Source organism: Cervus elaphus, chromosome 18, assembly GCF_910594005.1.
Source record: "Cervus elaphus chromosome 18, mCerEla1.1, whole genome shotgun sequence".
NCBI classification, from domain to species: Eukaryota; Metazoa; Chordata; class Mammalia; order Artiodactyla; family Cervidae; genus Cervus; species Cervus elaphus.
The window spans coordinates 70,684,627-70,707,001 of record NC_057832.1 but is presented as its reverse complement, the minus strand read 5'-3'; the positions used below and the strand labels follow the sequence as shown (position 1 = coordinate 70,707,001).

The following is a 22,375-nucleotide window of genomic DNA, read 5'->3' as shown; positions in this document are numbered from 1 at the left end:
AAACACAGGAATTCTCTTCATTGGCTACCAGCCTAACAGATCTTCCTTCAGCTACCAATGTCCAGTTGATGTGTTTTCTACTGATGCATAGTAAGTGATGACAAACTTAGTGGCCTGAAATAGCAGTCCTTTATTATCTCATCATTTCCATGTGTTAGGATTCTGGACATAGCTTAGGTGGGTCTCATAGAGCTGCAGTCAAGATCAGCTAGGGCCACAGTTTTATCTGAAGCTCAAGGTCATCTTCTAAGCTTATGTTGTTAGAATTCAATTCCATGTGGTTGTAGAATGGTTACTTCTTCAAGGTTAACAGAAGAGTGTCTCTCTGACCTATAGACTCTTTAAGGGCTCAGTTAATAGGTCAGGCACACTCAGGAAAAATTCCCTCTTTAACGACTCAAAGTGAAATTGATGAGGGATCTTAATTACACCTATAAAATTGCTTCATCTTTGCATAACCTAATTATGGGAATGACATCCATCACATTCCCAAGTCTTGTCCACTCTCAGAATTATGAAAGGTGGATGTATAAGGGAGTGAGTCACTTTAGACTCTACCGACCATACTCAGAGCAGCTCTGGTATGCATGGCAGGTAGAAACATCTATCATGAATGGTGCTTAGAGCTAGGATATACCTTATGGGTCCAGCGCAGAGCAAGTGCTGGAAACTGCTCACCCTTGGCTATTCCCTTTCATCCCTGTAAGGTCTGGCTCCTACTTATCTTTCTAGCCTCCTCTTGTTCTGGACTCCTGTGGCTGGACATTGTTTCTCTCACTGTTCTGTGCATGCTTCTTGTCATGGGGCTTTGTACACACTGTTCCCTATGCATGGCTGCTTTTCCACCCAATGTCACCTAGTTGACTTTTACCCTTTCTTCAGCTCTCACTTTAGACATCACTTCCTGGCCTCAATGGCTACTTGCTGTGGAATTAACACTAGGCACAACTGTGATTTAGTGTTTTGTTTTTCTGTAACTCCCACTAAAGTAGAGGTTCTGTGAGGGGCCATAGTATTCTCAGTTGTGATCACTGTGCGTGGCACATGGTAGTTGAATATATGTTGGAAAAAGGCAAGGAGGAGAAAGGAAAATTGGAACCAAATTCCAGTCTTCCTCGTTTAGTACATGACTCATGAAATCAACTGTGTATTTAGTATATTACTGTAGAGCCATATACATCTTAAGTTCATTTTGGAATTAAGCAGGACTTTAAAAGAGTTAAGTGAGAATTTTAGGGAGAGAGTAAAAATGGATAATAGAAATGAAAAATGGCAGCATGTCTCTAAACCATTCCCAAACTCCTGATGCCTTACTGTTTCTTTGCTGAATTCCATAGAGATTTTAAAAAGTCCTTAAAATCATCATAACCTAAGTGTATTTTCATGTGGTGGTAGCTGTAGTATATTTCATACTTACAGACTTATTGATAACCTTAATATAATTTTTAGTAGATCTTTCACCAATTATGACTTCAGATTTCCTGGTTGCTGTAATTTTGATAGGATTACATATTTCCTTTTGTGACATCATATAAAACACAGTTTAAAATTGGCTTTGAGTTTTCTACAGCGGCTCTGAAAACTATTCTGTGACTGCTTCTAACTTGCTCATGGAGAGTAAGGTGCTCTGCCCTTTAAAATGATTTTTTCCTGCTCTGGTCTGATATTTCACTTACAGGAATGAAATCACGATGATGCCTATCATCTTGAAATGTCTTAGAATCAAAACACTCTTTTCTCCTCTGAGGCTTCTAATAGAATTGTTTCATGGAGGTAAAAATAATGGTAGGTGTTCCAAGTGGAAGGTTGGAATGCATCATTAAAAACTGCAGGAAAGCAGTGATTTGAAATAGAAGCTACCACTGTTTCAGTGCAGTTCAGTTCAGTTCAGTTGCTCAGTCGTGTCTGACTCTTTGCGACCCCATGAATCACAGCATGCCAGGCCTCCCTGTCCATCACAAACTCCCGGAGTTTACTCAAACTCATGTCCGTCAAGTCAGTGATGCCATCCAGCCATCTCATCCTGTCGTCCCCTTCTCCTCCTGCCCCCAATCCCTCCCAGCATCAGGGTCTTTTCCAGTGAGTCAACTCTTCACATGAGGTGGCCAAAGTATTGGAGTTTCAGCTTCAGCATCAGTCCTTCCAATGAACACCCAGGATTGATCTCCTTTAGGATGGACTGGTTGGATCTCCTTGCAGCCCAAGGGACTCTAAAGAGTCTTCTCCAACACCACAGTTCAAAAGCATCAATTTTTCGGTACTCAGCTTTTTTCACAGTCCAACTCTCACATCCATACATGACCACTGGGAAAACCATAGCCTTGACTAGACGGACCTTTGCTGGCAAAGTAATGTCTCTGCTTTTTAATACGCTATCTAGGTTGGCCATAACTTTCCTTCCAAGGAGTAAGCGTATTTTAATTTCATGGCTGCAGTCACCATCTGCAGTGATTTTGGAGCCCCCAAAAATAAAGTCTGACACTGTTTCCACTGTTTAGGGTCTCTTTTATTTGCCACCTGAGTTTGGCAGCTGCAAAATTGAAAGTATGTCTGTATGTGTGATATATCACTCTACGAAGATACATGAATCTCTATGCATCTATTTATTATTTTTAAATGAGCATCATGGAAAAATTAGAAGCAGTCTTACTGGGTTTTGATCAGAGAATAGTCTCTTTCAGTCTCTTTAGAAGTTGGCACAACTGATTTTTAGGATCAAATGTTTTAGGTTCTCTTTTTGACAGGTATCTCACCGTGAGAACTAATGCGTGTTTGCCTTAGAAATCTATCTGCCAGAGAGGCTCCCATTTTACTAGGGCTGATGTGATAATAAAGGTGAACAAAGTACCTTGGTATGTTCATGAACTTGAGTGTCTCCTTCACTGAGATGAGCTTATTTACACCCGAGTCATCTAATTATGCTTTCAGTAGCTTTGTGCTTAAAGGGCTATGTATCTGTTTATCTGCAAACATGCTTGGGCATCAACTAGCTGATGTTTAGCACATGAGGCAGCCCCCCTGATTCCCTGAGAATGTCTGGGCATTCTCTGTGCCATACGTGGAGCCAGCAGAGGGATCAGATTTACAAACACAGTTGGAATTTTTTATATTTGGGGTTTGGGTGACCAGTGTGGCTACCTTGATGAGGCTGTGAATGCAAGGTAACAACCTCAAACCTCTGGAGGCAAGACCATATTGAAGTGCTAAATGCAGAAGCCAGGGTCATGTTTTCAGGCATCTAGACAGAGAGCTTGTGTGCCTTGGGACCTGTGGATTGGATAGTTATAAAGATTCTCAGTCATTTGAAGAATGAAGTGAAGGGGGATAGACTTGGAATTAGATCTGGAATCAGTTCCCTCCTCTGCCACTTCTAGTTACTCGACTTTCACTCAGTAGTTTCTTTCCAAAGCTTTGGTTTCGTCTTCTGGAAAATGCAGGGGTGCTGAACCTGAATGTGCCTTAGAATTGCCAGGGCTGCTTGTGAAATACTCGGACGCTCCAGTCCCACTGCAGACCAAGGGAAACAATTTTCAGTGGGCAAGGCCCAGGCATCTGTGTTTTTTGTTAATTTTTATTGTGGTAAAATACACAAAGCATAACACTTACCATTTTAAAGTGTGTAGTTCAGTAACATTAAATGCATTGTTATGCAATCTTCACTGCAATATTTTTCTAGAACTTTTTCCATCATCCCAAACTGAAGCTGTGTACTTACTAAGCAGTAACTCCTCATTCCGCTTTTCCTGCAGACCCTGGTAACCTCTATTCTAGTTTTTGTCTCAGTGAATTTGCCTATTCTAGGTACCTCTGTATAAGTGGACTCATATAACATTTGTCCTTTTGTGTCTGGTTTATCTCACTTAGCACACTGTCTTCAAGGTTCATTTATGTTGTAATGTGTATCATAATTTCATTCTTTTAAAGGCTGAGTTATATACCATTGCATATATACACCATATTTTTTTTATCCATTCATCCATCGGTGGACATGTGGGTTGTTTCCACTGGGTATCTGTATTCTGAATCAGCCCTCACATGATGGTCAACAGCTTTGGAAGTCACTGGAATGATTGTTCCCCTGGTTAAATTATGAGTTTGTGTATGCAAGGTTTAGGTGGAGGAGGGTGAGATATAATGTCCTCACTGTGAGATATCATTTCTCACTTAGCAAAATGGCAACTATATATTCATATAATGTATAGCATGGGCTTCCCTGGTGGCTCAATGGTAAAGAAGCTGCCTGCAATTGTGGATACCCAGCTTCAATCCCTGGGCTGGGAAGATCCCCTGGAGTAGGGCATGGCAACCCACTCCAGTACTCTTGCCTGGAGAATCCCATGGACAGAGGAGCCTGGTGGGCTACAGTCCAAAGGGTCACACAGAGTCAGACAGGACTGAAGTGACTAAGCAGCAGAAACAATGTATAGCGTGATAACCCCAAATGTTGGAAAAGATACGGAAAATCTCTTATATATTGTTGGTGAATAAGCTAAATGTTTCAGCCACTCTGGAAATCAGTATGGCAGTTTCTTATAGAACTAAATATACACTTACCATAGTAACTGCACTCTTTGCTATGTATACCTTAAAGTGAAAACTTGCTTTCACTCAAAATCCTGTACGCAAATGTTCACAGCAGCTTTAATTGTAATAGGCAAGCAAACTGGAAGCTACCATCAGTGGGGGAGTGGTTAAACAGACTGGTATATCCATACCACGGAATGCTATTCAGCAATAAAAAGGAACAAAACATTGATCCATGAAGCTACCTGGATGGATCTCAAAGGAATTATTCTCAGAGAAAAGAACCCATGTAAAAAGGCTATAGACTGACTTATGCAACATTCTTTTTTAAAATATAGCATTCTTGAATAACAAAATTACAGAGATGGAGAGCTGTTTCATGGTTGTCAGGGCTTAGGGATGGAGGCTGTAAGTGCAGTGAGTGTAGTTATAAATGTGTTGTGGTCCTTTAATGGACTGGAACCTGGTGGTCCGGAGTCGACCATAAGAAAGTGAGAGAGAAAGAAGCTAATATTCCCTGGATTATGCAGAGAACCAATAAAACCCTAGAACAGGGCTTGCACCACTCACGAAGGCACAGGATGCCCTCTTGAGGAGGTCTTGAAAGCCCGGGCAGGAGAGTGAGCTGGGCAGGTTTCCACGGTCCAGAGAATTAGCCAGAGGGAGGGAGAGAGAGAGAGAGAGAAAGACACAGGGACGCATGCCTCTGGTGGGGCAAAGGTGCTTTAATGATCTTTCAGTGAGTATATATAGGCTGTTGTACAAGGAATTTATTTTGATAATGATAAAGATCAGAAAACCAAACGTATAGCAACTGTTATCAAGGGAACAAGGGATTAACAATGGTCATAAGGTCAGGAGACAATCCATATCTCAAGAAAGAGGATCAAGACTAAGCAGTTTTGTCATAAGGAGAATGTTTACTAAAGGAGATTTATGCATGTGTTTCATCCTATGACCTCAATCCTGGGAGCAGCGTGCTGTTCCACTCGTTCCTGTTGCCAGAAACTGAAAAGGAACAGAGGATTTATGAGAAACAGCACTCAGGAATCCTCCTGTTAAACGTTCCCTGACATAAATGAATAGCTTGAGAAGGCCTTGTAGTGATAGTGCAGTTCTGTATGTTAATTGGTTACACAAATTTACATGTGTGATTCAACTGAATAGAACTACACACACACACACACACACAAATGAGTGCATGTAAAATCGGTAAAATCTGAAAAAGCTCAGTGGGCCACATCGATGTCAACCAGTGTGTTTCTTGATCCTGATGCTGTACTATAGTGACCCAAGATGTCGACACTGGGAGAGACTGGGTGAAGGGTGGCTGTAAGCTTCCTGTAGATTTTTTGTACCTTCCTGTGTATCTATAATTCTTTCAAAATATAAATGAGAAAAAGGGAGATGGTAAGATATTCCTAACAGTATTTTGCAATGAGCCCTAGACATCCTATCTAATCAACCATGAAGGTTGCATCTGTGTAATATGTAACTCAAAGTATGAAAATGATGCAGGGCAATACGTTGGTCCCACAAATGGCATTTCAAATGTGTGTCAAATGTAACTCACTATGCTCATCCAAGAGATTTTTACTGATGTCTTTGAAATTACGTTCAGGAAACTTAGGATTCCATTCATGACTTCTCCCTGTGCTGCCATAACTTATGTTAGGAGACTGTTGGTTGTTTTGTTGTATTCAAATAAATTTTATTTTCTTACACTGCTCCTGTGTACTCCAAATCATGAAATACATTCCTGTTTTGGGAAATGCGTGATTTTGACCTGAGATGTTTGATTTTGGTTGTTGTTCAGTTGCTAAGTTATGTCTGATTCTTTGCACCCCCATGGACTTCAGCATGCCAGGCTTTCCTGTCCTTCACTATCTCTGGGGTTTACACAAATTCATATCTACTGAGCTGGTGATGCTATCTAACCATCTCATCATTGGACTTTACTTTCACCACCAGACATAACCACAACTGAGCGTCATTTCCACTTTGGCCCAGCCACTTTTCTTTCTGGAGCTATTAGTAATTGCCCTCTGCTCTTTCCCAGTAGCGTATCAGACACCTTCCGACCTGGGGGCTCATCTTCTGGTGCCATAGCTTTTTGTCTTTTCATACTGTTCATGAGGTTCTCGTGGCAAGAATACTGGAGTGTTTTGCCATTTCCTCCTCCAGAGGACCATGTTTTGTCAGAACTCTTTGCTATGACCCATCTGTCTCGGTTGGCTCTGCACAGCATGGCTCATTGCTTCATTGAGTTACATAGCCCCTTTGCCACAACAAGACTGTGATCCATGAAGGGGGTTTGATCTTTTGATCCCTTGTTATTTGTGGCTTCATCATGTCAAAAGGCCTGAGACACAGCATGGTTCATAGCCAGAGGTAAAGGCATTTAGAACAGAGTAAATATAAATCCACAGAATAGGGTCTTGCTTCTTCCACCACAAAACCTGTATTTTACTCTATAATACTGGTTTTCAGACATCAGTGGAACATGATGTTAAAGGATCATGTAAGTGAGCAAGTGAAAGGCAGCATGTCATCCTCTCCAGGGATGTTATTTCTACTCTGGAAGCTGCTACTTTCTGAGTTTCTTCCGTGCATCTGGCAGGACCCAGTGAATGAATGGAATGTGGACTTTGGACTAAAAGAGTGGCTCTGTGACCTGGACAGAGTAATTTACCTTTTCTGAATGCTGGATCCTCATTTTAAAAACTAGGGGTAAAATATTATCTGCCCTAGAGTGCTTTTTATAAGAATAAAATTAAATTGCATATGAAAAATTCCAAGTACGGTGCCTCACCTATAAAAATTATGCAACAACTTAAATTTTCTCTCTTGTTGGAGGGTTATTTATGTAATATTTCTGAAAATATTTTTGGAATTCATCTTTGGAAATGACTTCTAGTGACATTTTCCTGCATTAGAAAACCACACTTATGACTTCACAGGACAATCTCTGCAGGTTTTTCTTCTTTTTTTCATTTTTGCTCAGTATGAGCTCAAAATAGTTCTTTGTTTTTTGCCTTGTGAGAAACAATGGATATTGGCTATCTGACAGTGGGGTATGGTGGGTAGCATGGCTGCTGCAATACTGATTCAGCCTAGAGGTAGAAGCACTCCCATATTTAGAAGTATTTGTTCCCTGGAAGGAAAGTTCTAATAGACAGTATATTAAAAAGTAGAGACATCTCTTTGTCGACAAAGCTCTGTCTAGTCAAAGCTATGGTTTTTCTAGTAGTTATGTATGGATGTGAGAGTTGGACCTTAAAGAAAGCTGAGTGCCGAAGAATTGTTGCTTTCGAACTGTGATGCTGGAGAAGACTCTTGAGAGTCCCTTTGACTGCAAGGAGATCAAACCAGTCAATTCTAACAATAACAACAATGATGAGACCAGGTCAAATGCAGGAATGATGGGTGATGTGGCTCATTAAATTGTTGCATGCATTTTTGTCCTTAATGCATTGCATATTTCTTTTATTGTATCAGTTATATTAAAAGTTTGAAATTGTGTTTTATCATATAGAAGCCTAATTTGTTTGTGACTCATAGACTCTGTTCTGTTACCTTAACATCAATGCCAGGTACTGTATGTATTACAATGCTATAAAATCATGAGACGGATTCTGTAAACCACTGTGTCATCACTTCACAGTCTTCAGTAAGCACATAGATTAGAAATCCAAGCAAATCACATGGAGATTTTGCTTTCCTTTATACTGGTGAAGTGAGTTGAGTTTACAAGTCATCTGTATGCACCTGATATTTCTGTGTATTTAGGGTTTTATTCAGAAATCAGCAAAAATTAAGTTACATAGCTTTCCACCATTTCTTTCTCTATTGTTAATTATTTTATTTCAATTATGTTTTTAATTCATAATTGGAAAACAAAATGAAAAAGCTTTGGAAAATACTGTTGTGGCAGGGGGCACACACCACTCTTCAAGAACTCAGTTCTTGGGTCTGAGTCTTTCTCTTGGGATTGAAGAAATGGTTTGACTATAAAATTCCCATTAGCTAAAAATAAGCAAAATTGCCTGCAGGATTCATTGTAGGTACAGCCTTAAAGAGTAATAAAAGCCTGTTTTAAATGAACTCCTAAGGACAAGATTTAAGCCCTAGAATGGCTAGTCAGGTTTTATGTTTATCCCTTTTGATTATACTTCCATATGTTCCTGGAAAGCAGTGTCCGAAAAATGGTTCATTAAAAAAATTGTATTGGGCTGAAGTAATTCGGGGATTATTGACCAATACCAGGGAGTGGGGCTACCAGATCAGGTGGCCTGGAAACAGCAAAGAATGGCAGACCTATCTGCTCTGCTTCACTGTACCAGGTGGGCATGAACTGATTTCAGAGACCCCACGGTTGGTTTCGTTTAAATACATATGGCAGTTTGCATGCTGCTCCCTACTTCCAAAAAAAAAAAAAAAGACAAAAATAAACCAGTAACTTGGAGGACCAAAGTGGGCTTTGTAAAGAAAAGGCACCCTCCTGAAAGTGAGGTGTGCCAGTGTGGGAGAAGGGGACTGAGAATGTGTTGATATGCTTCTCATTTCTAAGGGTGTGTAAGTGCTGGGCTGCTCAGGGACTTTCCTCCATTGCTCTAGGCTCTAGCTGACCTGGGCCATGGGGGAATGGGGATGGGGGTTGGTATTAGAGACAGACTTTGGCATCTGAGTTGCTCCAGGAAAACTTTGTTGTTTCTGGAGGTGGAATAGTGAATTGAAGTGGTCTACTTGCCAAAGGAGAAAACAGGACATCCAAGGAATGTCATCCTTTCTCCATTTCTTTTTCCTTGCTGTTTGCAGGAATAGTTTATATTGATGTTTACTATATATTATTGGTGAAATGAGACATTGATTAAGTACCTACTAAATGCAGTACTGTAGGTACCTTGAAATAGATGTTTGAAAGGCCAAGTCTTCCTGGAGAAGGAGCACTGGAACTTACCCTGAGTGGGGAAGTTTCTGGGAAGGACTCTCAGAGTCTGTTACCTTGAGTTAAGTCTTGAAAGAGAAGTTCGTCACATAAGGAAGGAGAGCCTGGGTGACTTTTGTGTCCTTGTGAGGATAATGAAAATGGAGGGAAATGGATGAGGTCTGGGTTTTTTAAGAAGGGGCCAGCATTTGCGAAATCATAGGGTGACATTATTTGGTGATTTTTGGGAGAAGTGTGGGGAGTTTGGGAGCAGCAGATAAGAGAACAAAGAAGGGAGTCAAGGCCAGATCTGAGAGTTGCATTTATATACTAAGTTTGAACTTTAGAGTAAAGGTCAGTGATTTCCAATCCTGGCCACACATTAGATTCCTCTTCTGCTTCCTACTTCCAGAGACTTGATCCAATTGGTCTAGAGAAGAGAGATTGGCGATAAGTACCAGTGTGTACTTCAGCCAGGTAGAAAACCATCAGTCACTGATAAGAGTTCAAGTGTGTGAATGAGATAATAAGACCTGGATTTGAAAGAACACACACTGGTAGTTGTGTAGAAGGGTGCCTGGGAAAGGATCCTATCCCAGCCATAAGCAGTCAGTGAGCCTGTTGTAGTAGTCTACATGAGGAACATCCAGCAGCTTCAGTTGAGGCAAGAGTAGAGGGAATGGAAAGGTAATTGTATGAGAACATCTGGAAAAGTGGGCTAATGGGGAGTGCTGGACAAAGGAAAATGTGGTTGACTTGCTATAGAGAAGTCTTCTAAGATAAGGGCTGAGTGTCCCTTTGGATTGGACACATGTAGGCAGCTGCAGCTGAAGAGAGTGATGTTTCAGTGGGATGATGAAGACAGGAGTCAGATAGCCTTAGTTGAAGAACTTGAACCTATTTAAAGAAGCATTCAATTCATTATGATCAGGTAACCCCAAATACCTAGTTCCAGGAATGAGGGGAGAAAACTGGAAAGGTAGGTTGGGGCTATGTAGTGAAGCCCTTGGGTGCCAGGGGTAAGCTGTTGGTGACGATAAGATCCATAGGCTAATGTTAATGTGAAAAAAGAGGATTAAAACTAGAAGGATGAGACTGGATGGAGCTAAGATTCATTAGGCAGCCAGTGCTTTATTTGTTTATGGTCCTGATGATTTTTAACAGCTATTTTAGTAACAGAATGATGAAAATGTGTGACATTCTCTCTCCCTTGGGATAATGTGGTTGCCAAAAAAGGCCACAACTAATAAGAAAAATGAGTTTTATTACTTAATTGTGGATTCAATTTATTTGTGTGCTTCAACCTAGATAGCATATTAAAAAGCAGAGACATTGCTTTGCCAACAAAGGTCCATCTAGTCAAAGCTGTGGTTTTTCCCATAGTCATGTATGGATGTGAGAGTTGGACTATAAAGTAGAGCGCCGAAGAATTGATGCCTTTGAACTGTGGTGTTTGAGAAGACTCTTAAGAGTCCCTTGGACTGCAAGGAGATCCAACCAGTTCCTCCTAAAGGAAATCAGTCCTGAATATTCATTGGAAGGACTGATGCTGAAGCTGAAACTTGAATACTTTGGCCACCTGATGTGAAGAACTGACTCGTTTGAAAAGACCCCGATGCTCAGAAAGCTTGAAGGCAGGAGGAGAAGGGGATGACAGAGGATGAGATGGCTGGATGGCATCACCGACTCAATGGACATGACTTTGAGTAGGCTCTGGGAGTTGGTGATGGACAGGGAGGCCTGGCATGCTGCAGTCCATGGGGTCGCAAAGAGTCTGACACGACTGAGCGACTGAACTAAAACTGACACTGAACTGTTTCCATTGCCATGTTGTCTTCCTAGCTGACTGGGCCAAGTTTCTCTACAAGAGTGTGTATGTGTTTAAAAAAATGCTCTGAAATTCTTCCTCACCATGAAAATATTTAATATAAAAAGCTGAAATAAATGCACAAGTACCATATAGCTAGTTTAGGCTTGTTTATGTACTATTTTAGTTTTGGAAAGAAAAACCATTTTGGGCTTTGTGTGACGGTTTAGATCAGGGTTTCTGAGCGTTGGCACAGTTAACGTTGTGAGCTGGTTGATTCTTTGTTGTGCATTGTGGAGTGTTAGCAGCATCTCTGACTCCTGTGCAGTAAAACCATTTAAGCACCTTTATCCCCAGCCTGTGACATCTAAAAATATCTCCTAACATTATGAAAAGTCCTCTGGTTGGACATTGAAGGGGAAGGCAAAATCATGCTAGATTGAGAGCTGCTGGTTTAAAAATAGTACAGTGACTTTATCAGAAAATAACCACTTCTTCCTGCTACTGTATAGGTGGTTTTCATGATGCTCTTGGAGGCTGAAAGGCTTTTTATCTCCAGAAGAAAATTAATGAGTGTTTATAAATCCCCTTCTTGAACATTTATTTTAAAATATTTGAAGAAAAGGAAAAGTGACTTTACTGGTTGCTAACCATTTGTCTGTTGCCCAGCTTGTCCACTCTTTCATTAAGTTCCTGGATATTCTATCATTTAATGTAAAAGGACAGAGTTGATTTTTTTTCCCCCTGGGCAATTAAATCCTCAATACAAAAGATCTTATGAATTAGAAAGTGCCCAAATAATATTGCCAGTTTAGACCTGGATGTGAAAAGGGGGATTTCACACAGGACCAGGTTTTAGTGTTAGTTTCACACCTAATGCCTTCTAATTTTGAGTAAGCCACTTTAATCTTGTTTGTGCAAATTTTCTTATATGTGAATGAAGGAGAGAAAGTTTTTTATCTGCTATTTGGCTTTTAGTTCTAAATGTCTAATATTGAAATATTTTGATTGTTTCTTTGGACTGTTCCCCATCCCATGACACATCCCTCAATGCAGTGCAACTCAAAATGTGCTCTGTAAGTCTCCATTGGTCCAGAAATGACAATGCTGTTCTACAATGAGAAAAGTACAGAATCCGAGAGTAAGCCAATAGAAATGTTTCTCATGATTCTACTAAGTAACTGTATACCTGTTACATATAGTAATAAAAATCATATTTTGCTGTCGTCTTTTAAATTTAATTTTTATAGTAATCTATTTTTATTATATTTTATTAATGTATCGGCGCACACTGAATTAGAAAAACAAAAACAAAACAAACCTTTCACTAGAAGTGGTTTGAGAAACACTGCCTTAATGTACGATGGACAATTTTTTTGTCTCTTTCTACTCTGGCCAATAATAGATATTTAACATATTCCTCCTCTGGGGTTTTGAGGGGCAAGATGTTGCCAATCTGCCCTGCTAGCAGTATTAAGTTGGTGGCAAAAGAGATTTTATTATAAGGAAATTTGCCTTACAGAGAATAAGAAGTAATTCTGGAGTAGATCTGAGGCTCTTTTTGATTATATGTATATGTGAGTCTTCACATGGCTCATGTTAGTGTCTTGCATTAAGATGGCATGTTTATCTTAGAACATGAACCCAAAGAGCAGTGAAAATACCCTTTTTAAAAGTATCTGATTCCCAAGAATCCCTTGCATCTGAAATCAACCTAGGATGCTTGGTCTACTGGAGTTGCCAAAACCAGCCAGTGCTGTTGAGGGTAGGTGAAGAATGAAAAAATATAGCTTTTACTTTTTAAAGAGATTAATACTGATATTTTTGAGTCTATTCAATCATTCAGACTCATCCAACATTTGGGAATATCTATTATATGGACTCAGGTGTGATAGACTCACGTGTTAACAAGGGCAATTAAGCTGGTCACAATTTGGTCTTGGTCTTCATATGTTAAACTGGTGGAGGAGCCAGCCTTCATTTTGAGTTATTTGAAGCAGAAAACATGGCTGGGTTCCCTGCACTATGGACTGTGCCAATACCTTTTATCCCATACTGGGTGGAATAATCTAGAGACTTCTGCCCTCCTCCTGGAAGTCCTTTACCTATGGCCTGGCATTGTTCAGGAACAGTCTCTTGGCCTGCAGTTCCTGCCTGGTGTATATGGGCTTACAATGCACTTCCTCCTTCGAAGTAAAAAAGGCAATCTCTTTGCCTGCCCTATTAGAATCGTAAAATCACTCTTTTAGTTTTTTTTTAATCCAGAGGATGAAAATGTATAACATATTTGGAAACTCTACTGGCAGACTTGGCAGGCGTTTCATATTTACTTGGACTTAACTTGAATTGGATTTGGTCCTCTGATTTCCCCACCTCCACCTCTCGGAACAAGTTATTTATTATCTGAGTGAGTCTGTGGTAGTGAATCAGACATGCATATGGCACGTCTATTGTTAAGTGTGTTTGTTCCGTAAGATTTATGCTAGCCCAAATAGTTTTATATTGGTTTTCATTGTTGAAAATTTACTGTATTCATTCTGGGTTTGGCGTTAAGTATTTGCAGTGTGCTAGGCGTCCCTGTGGTTGAATATTTTATCACTGTAACACTTCATGCAAAGGAAATTAAAAAATATATAGTGAAAGCGTTTCCCTAATATGTTTCCAATCAGCTGTGTACTTTGGTAATTTGATTTGTAGGAACTAGAGAGAAGAGTGTTATTGAGCTCTTTTCAATCATTCATAATTCTCTGGGAATTTGAATCATGGTTCCGAGTTTATGAAAATGTCTATTGAAGTTTTCTTAAGTCTTTATTATTCTGTTGGTATTGAAGGTTTTCTTTTTTTTGTTTTTAATTACCACTGCAGTATCCAAAAGAATTCAGGGAAGGAGGTGAGTCTTCTCTTTGTATCTTGGATAAGAAACATTGTGAATTGAGGTGGAATGGGTTGACAGGAGCCAGTCACTGGAACGAGGCAGACCCTTTTATATCTGCATTATCCCATCTGTGTATTCCTACCGCTGTACTCTTTGGGTTGAGCAGTCGGGCTGTATCTGGTGAATCCCATTTGCCTGGTGTGCTCCTGAGAATCCAGTGTGCATTTACTAGAGACATAGCTGGGTTCGTCTTCCCCTGAAACGTAACTCACAAGGTAGAAGGCGTTATTTGGACAAACTAAATTAAGATCTAGGTTGTGATCCTTGCACCATTATTTCTTTGGCTCTTTCTACAGAGGCTTAAACTTGTTTCCTTTTTTGAGACTCTCTGGCCTTTGACTTCTGCTTTTGCCAGTGAATGAGCAGGACTTCTGTTTTGGCTAGTGAACTGACGTGGGATAATCCATACATCGTCTAGTTTCAGATTTCCTTAATCTAGTTCACCACTTAAAAGTAAAATCAAAGTGAAAAATGAAATCATAGCTCTTAAAGCTGGAGGCAAGACTTGGAAGGTTTCATCTGTTGAAGACAGTAGTTTGTCAGGAATCAAATGGGTATAGAATTTTCCAATCATTTTCTATATTTTAATTTTCTTACTTTTGCTTCTTGCCATGTTTTACATTTCCCTCTTGACCTTCAGCAATCTTAAGTTCATTTAGTCTTGTGTAAAATCCCCTTTCACAGTGGTGTTTTGAGTCCTGGTCCTCTTCATACTTACTAGGTATAAATAAAGTCACGAAGTTATGTATTTTGGCTTAAAGAGTTCATCAATTCATGGTTTTCCATTTGAAAATATAATCTGTGAGGTTAATCTTTTTGGTAGTCAAAGAATTAATGTAAGTAAAAGCCAAGTGGATACTTAGAAGGCTTAGTTGTGTTTAGAGGAAAATAGCCAAGGAGCATGGTGTTTGCTACGATCACTAGTTCTGGCTTAGAAGACATAACTTCTTTTGCTTCTAAGATAAATGAAACTCACATTCATTCTTGGCCTTTCTTCCTGCCTCTGTGTTTCATCTAGGTTGTACCTATGATGGAAGTACCTATAACAGCTCCTTCAAATGGAAGAATCCTGCTGAACCCTGTATCCTGCGCCAGTGCCAGGTAAAGTCCATCTATTTTACTTTCCAGTGACAAGAAATCCATAAAGTCCTTTTCAGAAACCCTTTCCAGAACACAGAACAAACACAGAACAAAACTCCAAAGAAACAAGCAAAAAATGAGAAGCGAATGAAAAACCAACTCTATCCTTGTCTATATTTATTGTGACATTCACCATAACAAGACAGATACAGGATAGTTATTGCATGGGTCTTGTTTCCAGAAGCACACAGCAGAATTGTTCACCATTGTTAAATTGTGCCTGGAAAAGCTCCGAGAAGATGCATATGTCCTTGGGGAAAATTCATGTCTTCCTGTTGAGTCAGCTTTGCAAAACACAAATTCTTGTTAGCAGAAAGAGGTATTGTTAGAGGATATATGTTTTCCTTTTTTTTTTTTTTTTAATTTAGAAACATTTTGAACTGAAGCCAGTCTGTAAACTGTTTTAACCAAAGCAATTAGTACATTGTGATCGCCATGATTTCAACCCACCCGATTTAAGAACCACCAGTTCAGCTCCTAAGGAGCCCACTGTTGCCTGGTGCTGAACTCTGAAAAGAGCACTGTTTCCATGTGACTCTAATCATTACACGTCTTAAACACAGGCAAGATAAACTAAAGGGGAAATGAAGAATCAAAATTTTCTAACTTATTTTCTTTAAAGAAATACTCTGTTAAAAAAAATGCTCATCTAATTTTGACATAATTTAAAATTTTTTCTCTGTAGAGAAGATGCTGTTAAATCATTTTACCCCAGGTTCATTTCGCTGTCCAAGGATATGCTGTTACATTTAAAGGAGAAGGCACTTAGTATAATAATGCATGTTTCTCTATGATCTTATCTCAAGTATATTGACATTTAGCTTATTGAAATCTGAATCTTATGGAATCATGTTATTATAAGCCCACAGTGGGCATGTTCACTCATAAGATCTTCAGTTACTTATTCAGTTGAATATTCAATTTATTTATGTAGTAATCTAAATTATTTATGAAAATAAGCAGTAGGTAGAACAGATATGAACAATAGATTAATTGATTAAGTAAATATTTGTTGAATTTTTTTCTCTGGGTTATACATTCAGTTAGCTTCATGGAAGCAAATGATGATGACAATGATTTTTAACAACATCAAAGCCCACACTCATTCTAAAATTTGCCCCACCCCATCACCACCCGGCGTCTTGACTGATGCAATTTCCAATTTTTGGCAGGGACACTCTGAAAGCAACAGCCACTTGCCTTTTAGAGTAGACTATAACATTTGTATACAATAGTCAGAGGTCTTGAAGATCCTCAAGTTGCATGAACCAGTGGTGAATTTTGTTGCCTTTGTTTGAATTAGATGAAAACCAGTATTATCTGGGAGGGAATATTCTGTTGAATGAATAACATATCAAGCCATCATCATTTGTGAACACTGAAAATCCTATTGCTTATCAGCTTTGGTTACTAGTCACTCACCAGGACCCAGAGAGAATATATAGGAATATCAAATTATTATTGAAAGAGATCTTAAAGACCAACAGACCCAGGAGTCAGGAAGCGCTGAACTTTAGAATGAAGCCCCGAGAGGGGATGTTCACTACCAAGGATGAGCTTTGCCTTTTAATTTTTCTCCTTTTATAATGCTTTGCCTAAGCCCTGTTGCTGCTGCTTAGTCGCTTCAGTTGTGTCTGACTCTGTGCGACCCTAAGGACTGCAGCCTGCCAGGCTTCTCTGTCCATGAGATTCTCCAGGCAAGAGGACTAGAGTGGGTTGCCATGCCCTCCTCCAGGGGATCTTCCCGACTCAGGGATTGAACCCGGTTCTTCTACATTGTAGGCAGATTCTTTCCTGCTGAGCCACCAGGGAAAATATCATTTTACTCAATCACCATAAAGGCAGACCTCTGTTAAGTTAGTTACAAAAAGCTTCTCCTTCTCTTAGGTAGCACCTTCCCACTCCTGCTTACTTTCTTCCTTCTTTAGGGAAGGAGACCTCATCTATGAATGCAGGAAATGACTGTTTATTGGTACCCATCAGGGAAGTCTTCATGTAAGATGCTCCTCTGCTGAAGGACACAATTGCAACCTCTCTTTCCAAGATCTTTCTTCTCAGGACACAGAATCAGTAACAGAAGAGAGAGTGTAGTGTAGTGAGTAAAATATGGCTGTTGCCATTCACATAACTTGTTACTTAAACTCTCCAGACTTCACATTCATGCCCATAAAATGAGGATAGTACTACCTCATAGAGTGGTTGTGAGAATGAGCAAGTGTCATTTAAAACACTTCTGGTAGAGGCTGCGTATACTGAGTACAACTTGGTACCAGACCAATAACAGCTAGTCTAATGATCCGGTTTATTTCCACTTGAGTTGAATTCTAGCTTATTTCTTATGTCTTCTTAGTAAAGGAGTTTGATGGTGGAAAATTTACCTTTATTTTCCACTTTTAGTGTCTTACTGGAAGAGGAAAATCTGAAGATCAGAGACAGGAAATTCATGCTGGGGAGTAACCTGAATCCTGCATCTGCATTGCAGATACTAAAGGGAATTTGATCCTGGACTTTTTGCATTGCTTCAGTTATATAACTAAAGGCCAGTTCTTTTTTTGATGTTGTATATTGCTGGAATTTAGACATTTTTTCCTTCGCAGATGTGATATAGACCATAATAAATTACTTGGTAGTGGAAGCCTCAGGTCTGACAGATGTGAAGACATTTAGGATGTAACTTTCCTTGTTGGATTGAGATGATATAGTAGCAGGCTCGATGAAGAAAATTATCTAGTTGTCAGATTGTTACATAGTGTTTTACCTTTTGTTACCACTCCCTTCAAAAGAAAATTAATAAACACACAAAACCATTTTATAAAGTGGGTAGAGAATATAGAGAAAATCCTTCAAAGACCAACTCTGAAAATCGAATAAAAAAATGTTTCAATAAACATTAAAGTACTAGAGTCAAAAGATCATTTGCAAATGAGTCGCTTGATTTTGCTATTGAGACTGAAAGTCTCTATTTTAACATAACATAGTATGATCTTTAAAATAGTTTTATCTGATCTCTTCATTTGCTGAGTGAGAGCCAGGCTCTCTGGGAAGCCCAGAAAAACATCTACAATTGCAGAGCTGGTGTCTAGTTATTCCTGGAAGGCTGGTGAGGATTTGGGTCTCCAGATGCCAGTCTGGGATATTATGTTTGTCCTCTGTGGCTTATAATTAATGGCTTAAAGTGTAATAACAATTATAGATCATATAGTACATGTTGAAAACCTAAAACAGTTGTGAATGAACAGCTAGACTCTGTCAGCTACTGACAGACAGCAAGGAAGTCTTAAATACTAGATTTAAAAGAAAGAAAGGAAGAAATCAGAGTCAAAGAGAAAGAGCCAGAACAGGGAAGAGAACAGGTGACAAGATTTGCACTTTGAAATCAAGCTGGAGCCATCAGACCTCGTTCGTGCCGTGGACCTATGGACCCGATGCCTATCCCCCTTTGCACTTTTCATGTTCGAGTTCTTCTCCTACTACTTTAGTTACTTTCCAGAAGTGAGTAAATCTCAGTGGGAATGCTGGGGCTGACGTCGATTGTGGCATTCTGTTTTTCAGGAAGGCGTTGTCACAGAGTCTGAGGTGCGATGTGTCGTTCATTGTAAAAACCCCTCCAAGCATCTGGGAACATGCTGCCCCACGTGTCCAGGTAACCTCGCAGAAAGGGGAAGGCAGTGCGGCTCCCCGGTACAGTGCAGAACTGTTGAAATCCTTCGGGGTTCTCTCAATCACGCATGATTTTCCCATTCCCGACTGGAATTTTTCTCCCTTTATGTCTGTATACCTAATGGGTGAGGAGAGCAAACTCCTTTGCATAGAAATGTCCGGTTGGATTCTGGCGGGCCCAGGATGACTGCAATGTGCTGTAGGTCTTGGCAAGGATGCTCCGGGCTCCGGAGGCCTGCTTTCCACTCCACAGGGCCACAGGTAACGCTTATTTTGGAAGGAAAGATTGTGGCTTTCCCTTGCTTCCAGAAATGTCTTTTTACTGCTTCATATTGCAATACCTTGGCCGAGGTTCGCCTTGGTGATGAGGCGACCAGATGTTTTCTGAACACCGAGAGCTGGGTCCCTAAGTGGATTTAGCTTAAGGCTTTGCTGGTCTCGGTTTTCTGCATGGTGCAGCGACTGGGAACCACTGTCTTTTTAGAGGGCCCCAGGGCCTAGCTGACAGCAAAGTGATCTTTCCTTTCCAGTGGCTGGAGTGTTTCCTCTTACTTCTCTGAACAGGATTACAAAGGCCTCCTGCCTCTTTTCTTGCCCTTAGGTACAAGCCCGGGGATTTTGAGGTGAGAGATTTTTTTCTGATCCCTTAAGCCCCTGGCCCGTACTCTTCAACAGATGTTCTACATTTTGGGTTTTACTCTGAGTGCTTTTCCTCACTGGAGGCGATACTCACAACTACTTCTCTTTGCTTTTGAAGTTAATCTCCAAAGGGCCTTCTGTTCTGTGAGCCTTCCCGGGAAATGGCGAAGGCACTGTCATGGGATGCTCTGTGAAGATGAGCCCCTGTCCCTTCCCTTCCTGCCGTTTCCCTCCACACAGTCTGCTGTGCTCCCAGACCTGAGTCCCTTCCAGGGTCCAGCCTTCCCTCATCTTTGAATGACAGTGAGGACAGTCTCTCTCTACTGCTGCTAACCTTCCTGAGTTCCCTGGACAGTCTTTTTTGAGCCAAGCTTCCTTTTCACACTGCAATTTCTGTTAAGCTTGTATTACTGGATAAGCTTAAGTGAAGGCCAGAAAGTTGAAAGTAAAATAATTCTTTCCATAACTCAGTTATTTTGTATCTATCAAACAGAGTTTGCTTGAGTACCATTCCCCTCTGAATGCACTGAGTGCTTTGCATCATGTAACCATATTCTAAAATGCCTAAAGGATCTTTATTAAGTTATCTCAGTCATTCTCTAGGCTGCACATGAAAATCACCTGGTAAGTTTTAAGAAATAAACCTTGATGCCCAGGCTGCATCCCACACCAATTCCATCAGAATCTTGGAGGGTGAAACTCAGGGCTCCTGGATAATTTCTGTGCACAGCCAAGTTTGAGATTGATAACAGAGCAAGTTTTATATGCCATAGAGATTTAAAAGATATCAAAGCTCTTAAATACGAATTCAGTTGGGTTGAGTAGACTGCCACTTTACTGGTGCAGAATCAACTCGGCATATATAACATTCCTTTTCACTTAGGAGATAGTCATATTTTTAGACTGCCTTTGAAAGTGCGCATATAGAAACAACAGAGTGAATTTATTTCAGCAGTTGAAGTTATCATATTTGAGCAATTACTTCTCTCATTTTGTTTTTCAGTTGAGTTCCCAGGAAAGAAAGGCTGAGCTCTGTAATTGCACATATTGTAATGTTAAGTCTTCACCACCATTTCAGTAAGGGATGAAGTACTGTTATTAGTTCACACAGGCATAAATTTGACTCAATGAGGATAAGTCCAAAGGTGGGGTTGGGGTCCCCGGCCTCTTTTCTTTTCTGGCCACCATACTGTACTACCTCCCCCTACCCCACACCATGATAATTATTCAACTTGGATCTAGATGCCCTGGGAAGCAAATCTCTAAAAGTTAGCTTGCCAGTCAGCCTGGATGGGAGGGAGTTTAGAGGGGAATTGATCTGTGTATATATATATGGCTGAGTTGCTTTTCTATGCACCTGAAACTATTACAACATTATTAATCGGCTATACCCCAATATAAACTAAAAAGGTAAAAAATTAGCTTGCCAGTGCTGCACACTAGCCCCCTGACATCTGGGTAGGCACTCTGCCTTTGGTTATGGGGTCAAGAATCAACTTTATTTTCTCTCCTTAATTTCAAAGACCAACCTTTGGCTTGAAAATCACAAGACTCAGACCTGGCCGCATCCAGACTGCATTATCCTGTGTCTTGGGAAGGAGGCCTCAGCCAAGTCTAGAGAGGGACAGTCCATTGAGGCCTTGGGGTATTCTCCTTGTAATTCAGAAGGACTGGCATCTGTCATTGATCATGGAATGGTATTCCACATAATGACAAACACGTACAGCTTGTGGTCAGTTTCTTCCTGAAACAGATTGCAGGACATTCTTAGTTGTCTGCTCCTTCTTTTCTCGTCTGACTCTTTTCTCAAGGAGGATGGGCTGTGAAGGGAACAGTTTGCAACAGTTTTCATTTAAAAATTCATTATTTAAGTTATTATGTGGATTGTGCAGTTAACCTGTCTAGCAATCTGTATGACAGAACCAGTGGTGCAAACATATATGGAAGCATTGAAGACCCTTTGTTGGAAATGGGTTTTGAGAAGAGATGACTGGGCACCTGCCATTATTAACAGTGCTGAGATATGGCCACGAGGAGGGCACCATGCTTATCAAGTCTCCTGGATCAAAGGGAACAGCAGGAGGGTAGCTCTGGCTCCTCCCCCTGGCTCTGGTTATGGGCATCAGAAAGATCTTAAAGCCACAGTTCACCCAGCTATTCAGCTTCAGTAACATTTGTCTCCATGCGTTTCAGTTGAACAAAAGGCTTCATATCTAGCTTTAAAATGAATAGGTCCAGTGGCCTGATCGGGTGGTTTTGGGCAATGCTCATATGTTCAGATGTTCCTTTTGTCAGGAACCAGCTGCTTTGAGAGTTTGGTGGGTTCTGTTGACAACTTTGGGTTTCCCAGGTGGCACAGTGGTAAAGAATCCACCTGTCAATGCAGGAGATGTGGGTTCAATCCCTGGGTCAAGAAGATCCCCTTGAGGAGGAAATAGCAAACCAACCCAGTATTCTTGCCTGAAAAACTTGATGGACAGAGAAGCCTAGTGGGCTACATGCAGTCCATGGGGCCACAAAAAGTCATCTGTGACTGAGCATGCGTGTTGATGACTTTAGTTGACAGGCCTTGAACACCTGTTCTCAGGGGCGTGGGTCAGTTTTTCACAAGAGCATTCTTTGCTGAGTTTCCCCAATGGAAGTGCTGCTTTCCTCACTGTCTATCTGTGGAAAGTGACCTCGGCTATTCTGGCAAAGCAGCTGGTGAGGACAGTCCTGAGGAAGGAGGCTTTGCTGCTAGCTG

The 22,375-nt window shown here is 40.5% G+C and overlaps 1 protein-coding gene across 3 annotated transcripts in view; it reads left to right on the top strand.

Annotated features, from left to right (window-relative positions):
• BMPER (BMP binding endothelial regulator) overlaps nucleotides 1–22,375 on the top strand; it is a 265,707-nt gene that overhangs the window by 59,474 nt on the left and 183,858 nt on the right. For all 3 annotated transcript variants that reach the window (XM_043872379.1, XM_043872378.1, XM_043872377.1), the window contains exons 4-5: nucleotides 15,212–15,294; nucleotides 18,886–18,976. In XM_043872379.1, the coding sequence (XP_043728314.1) occupies nucleotides 15,212–15,294; nucleotides 18,886–18,976 (174 nt within the window). The remainder of the gene's footprint in view (nucleotides 1–15,211; nucleotides 15,295–18,885; nucleotides 18,977–22,375) is intronic.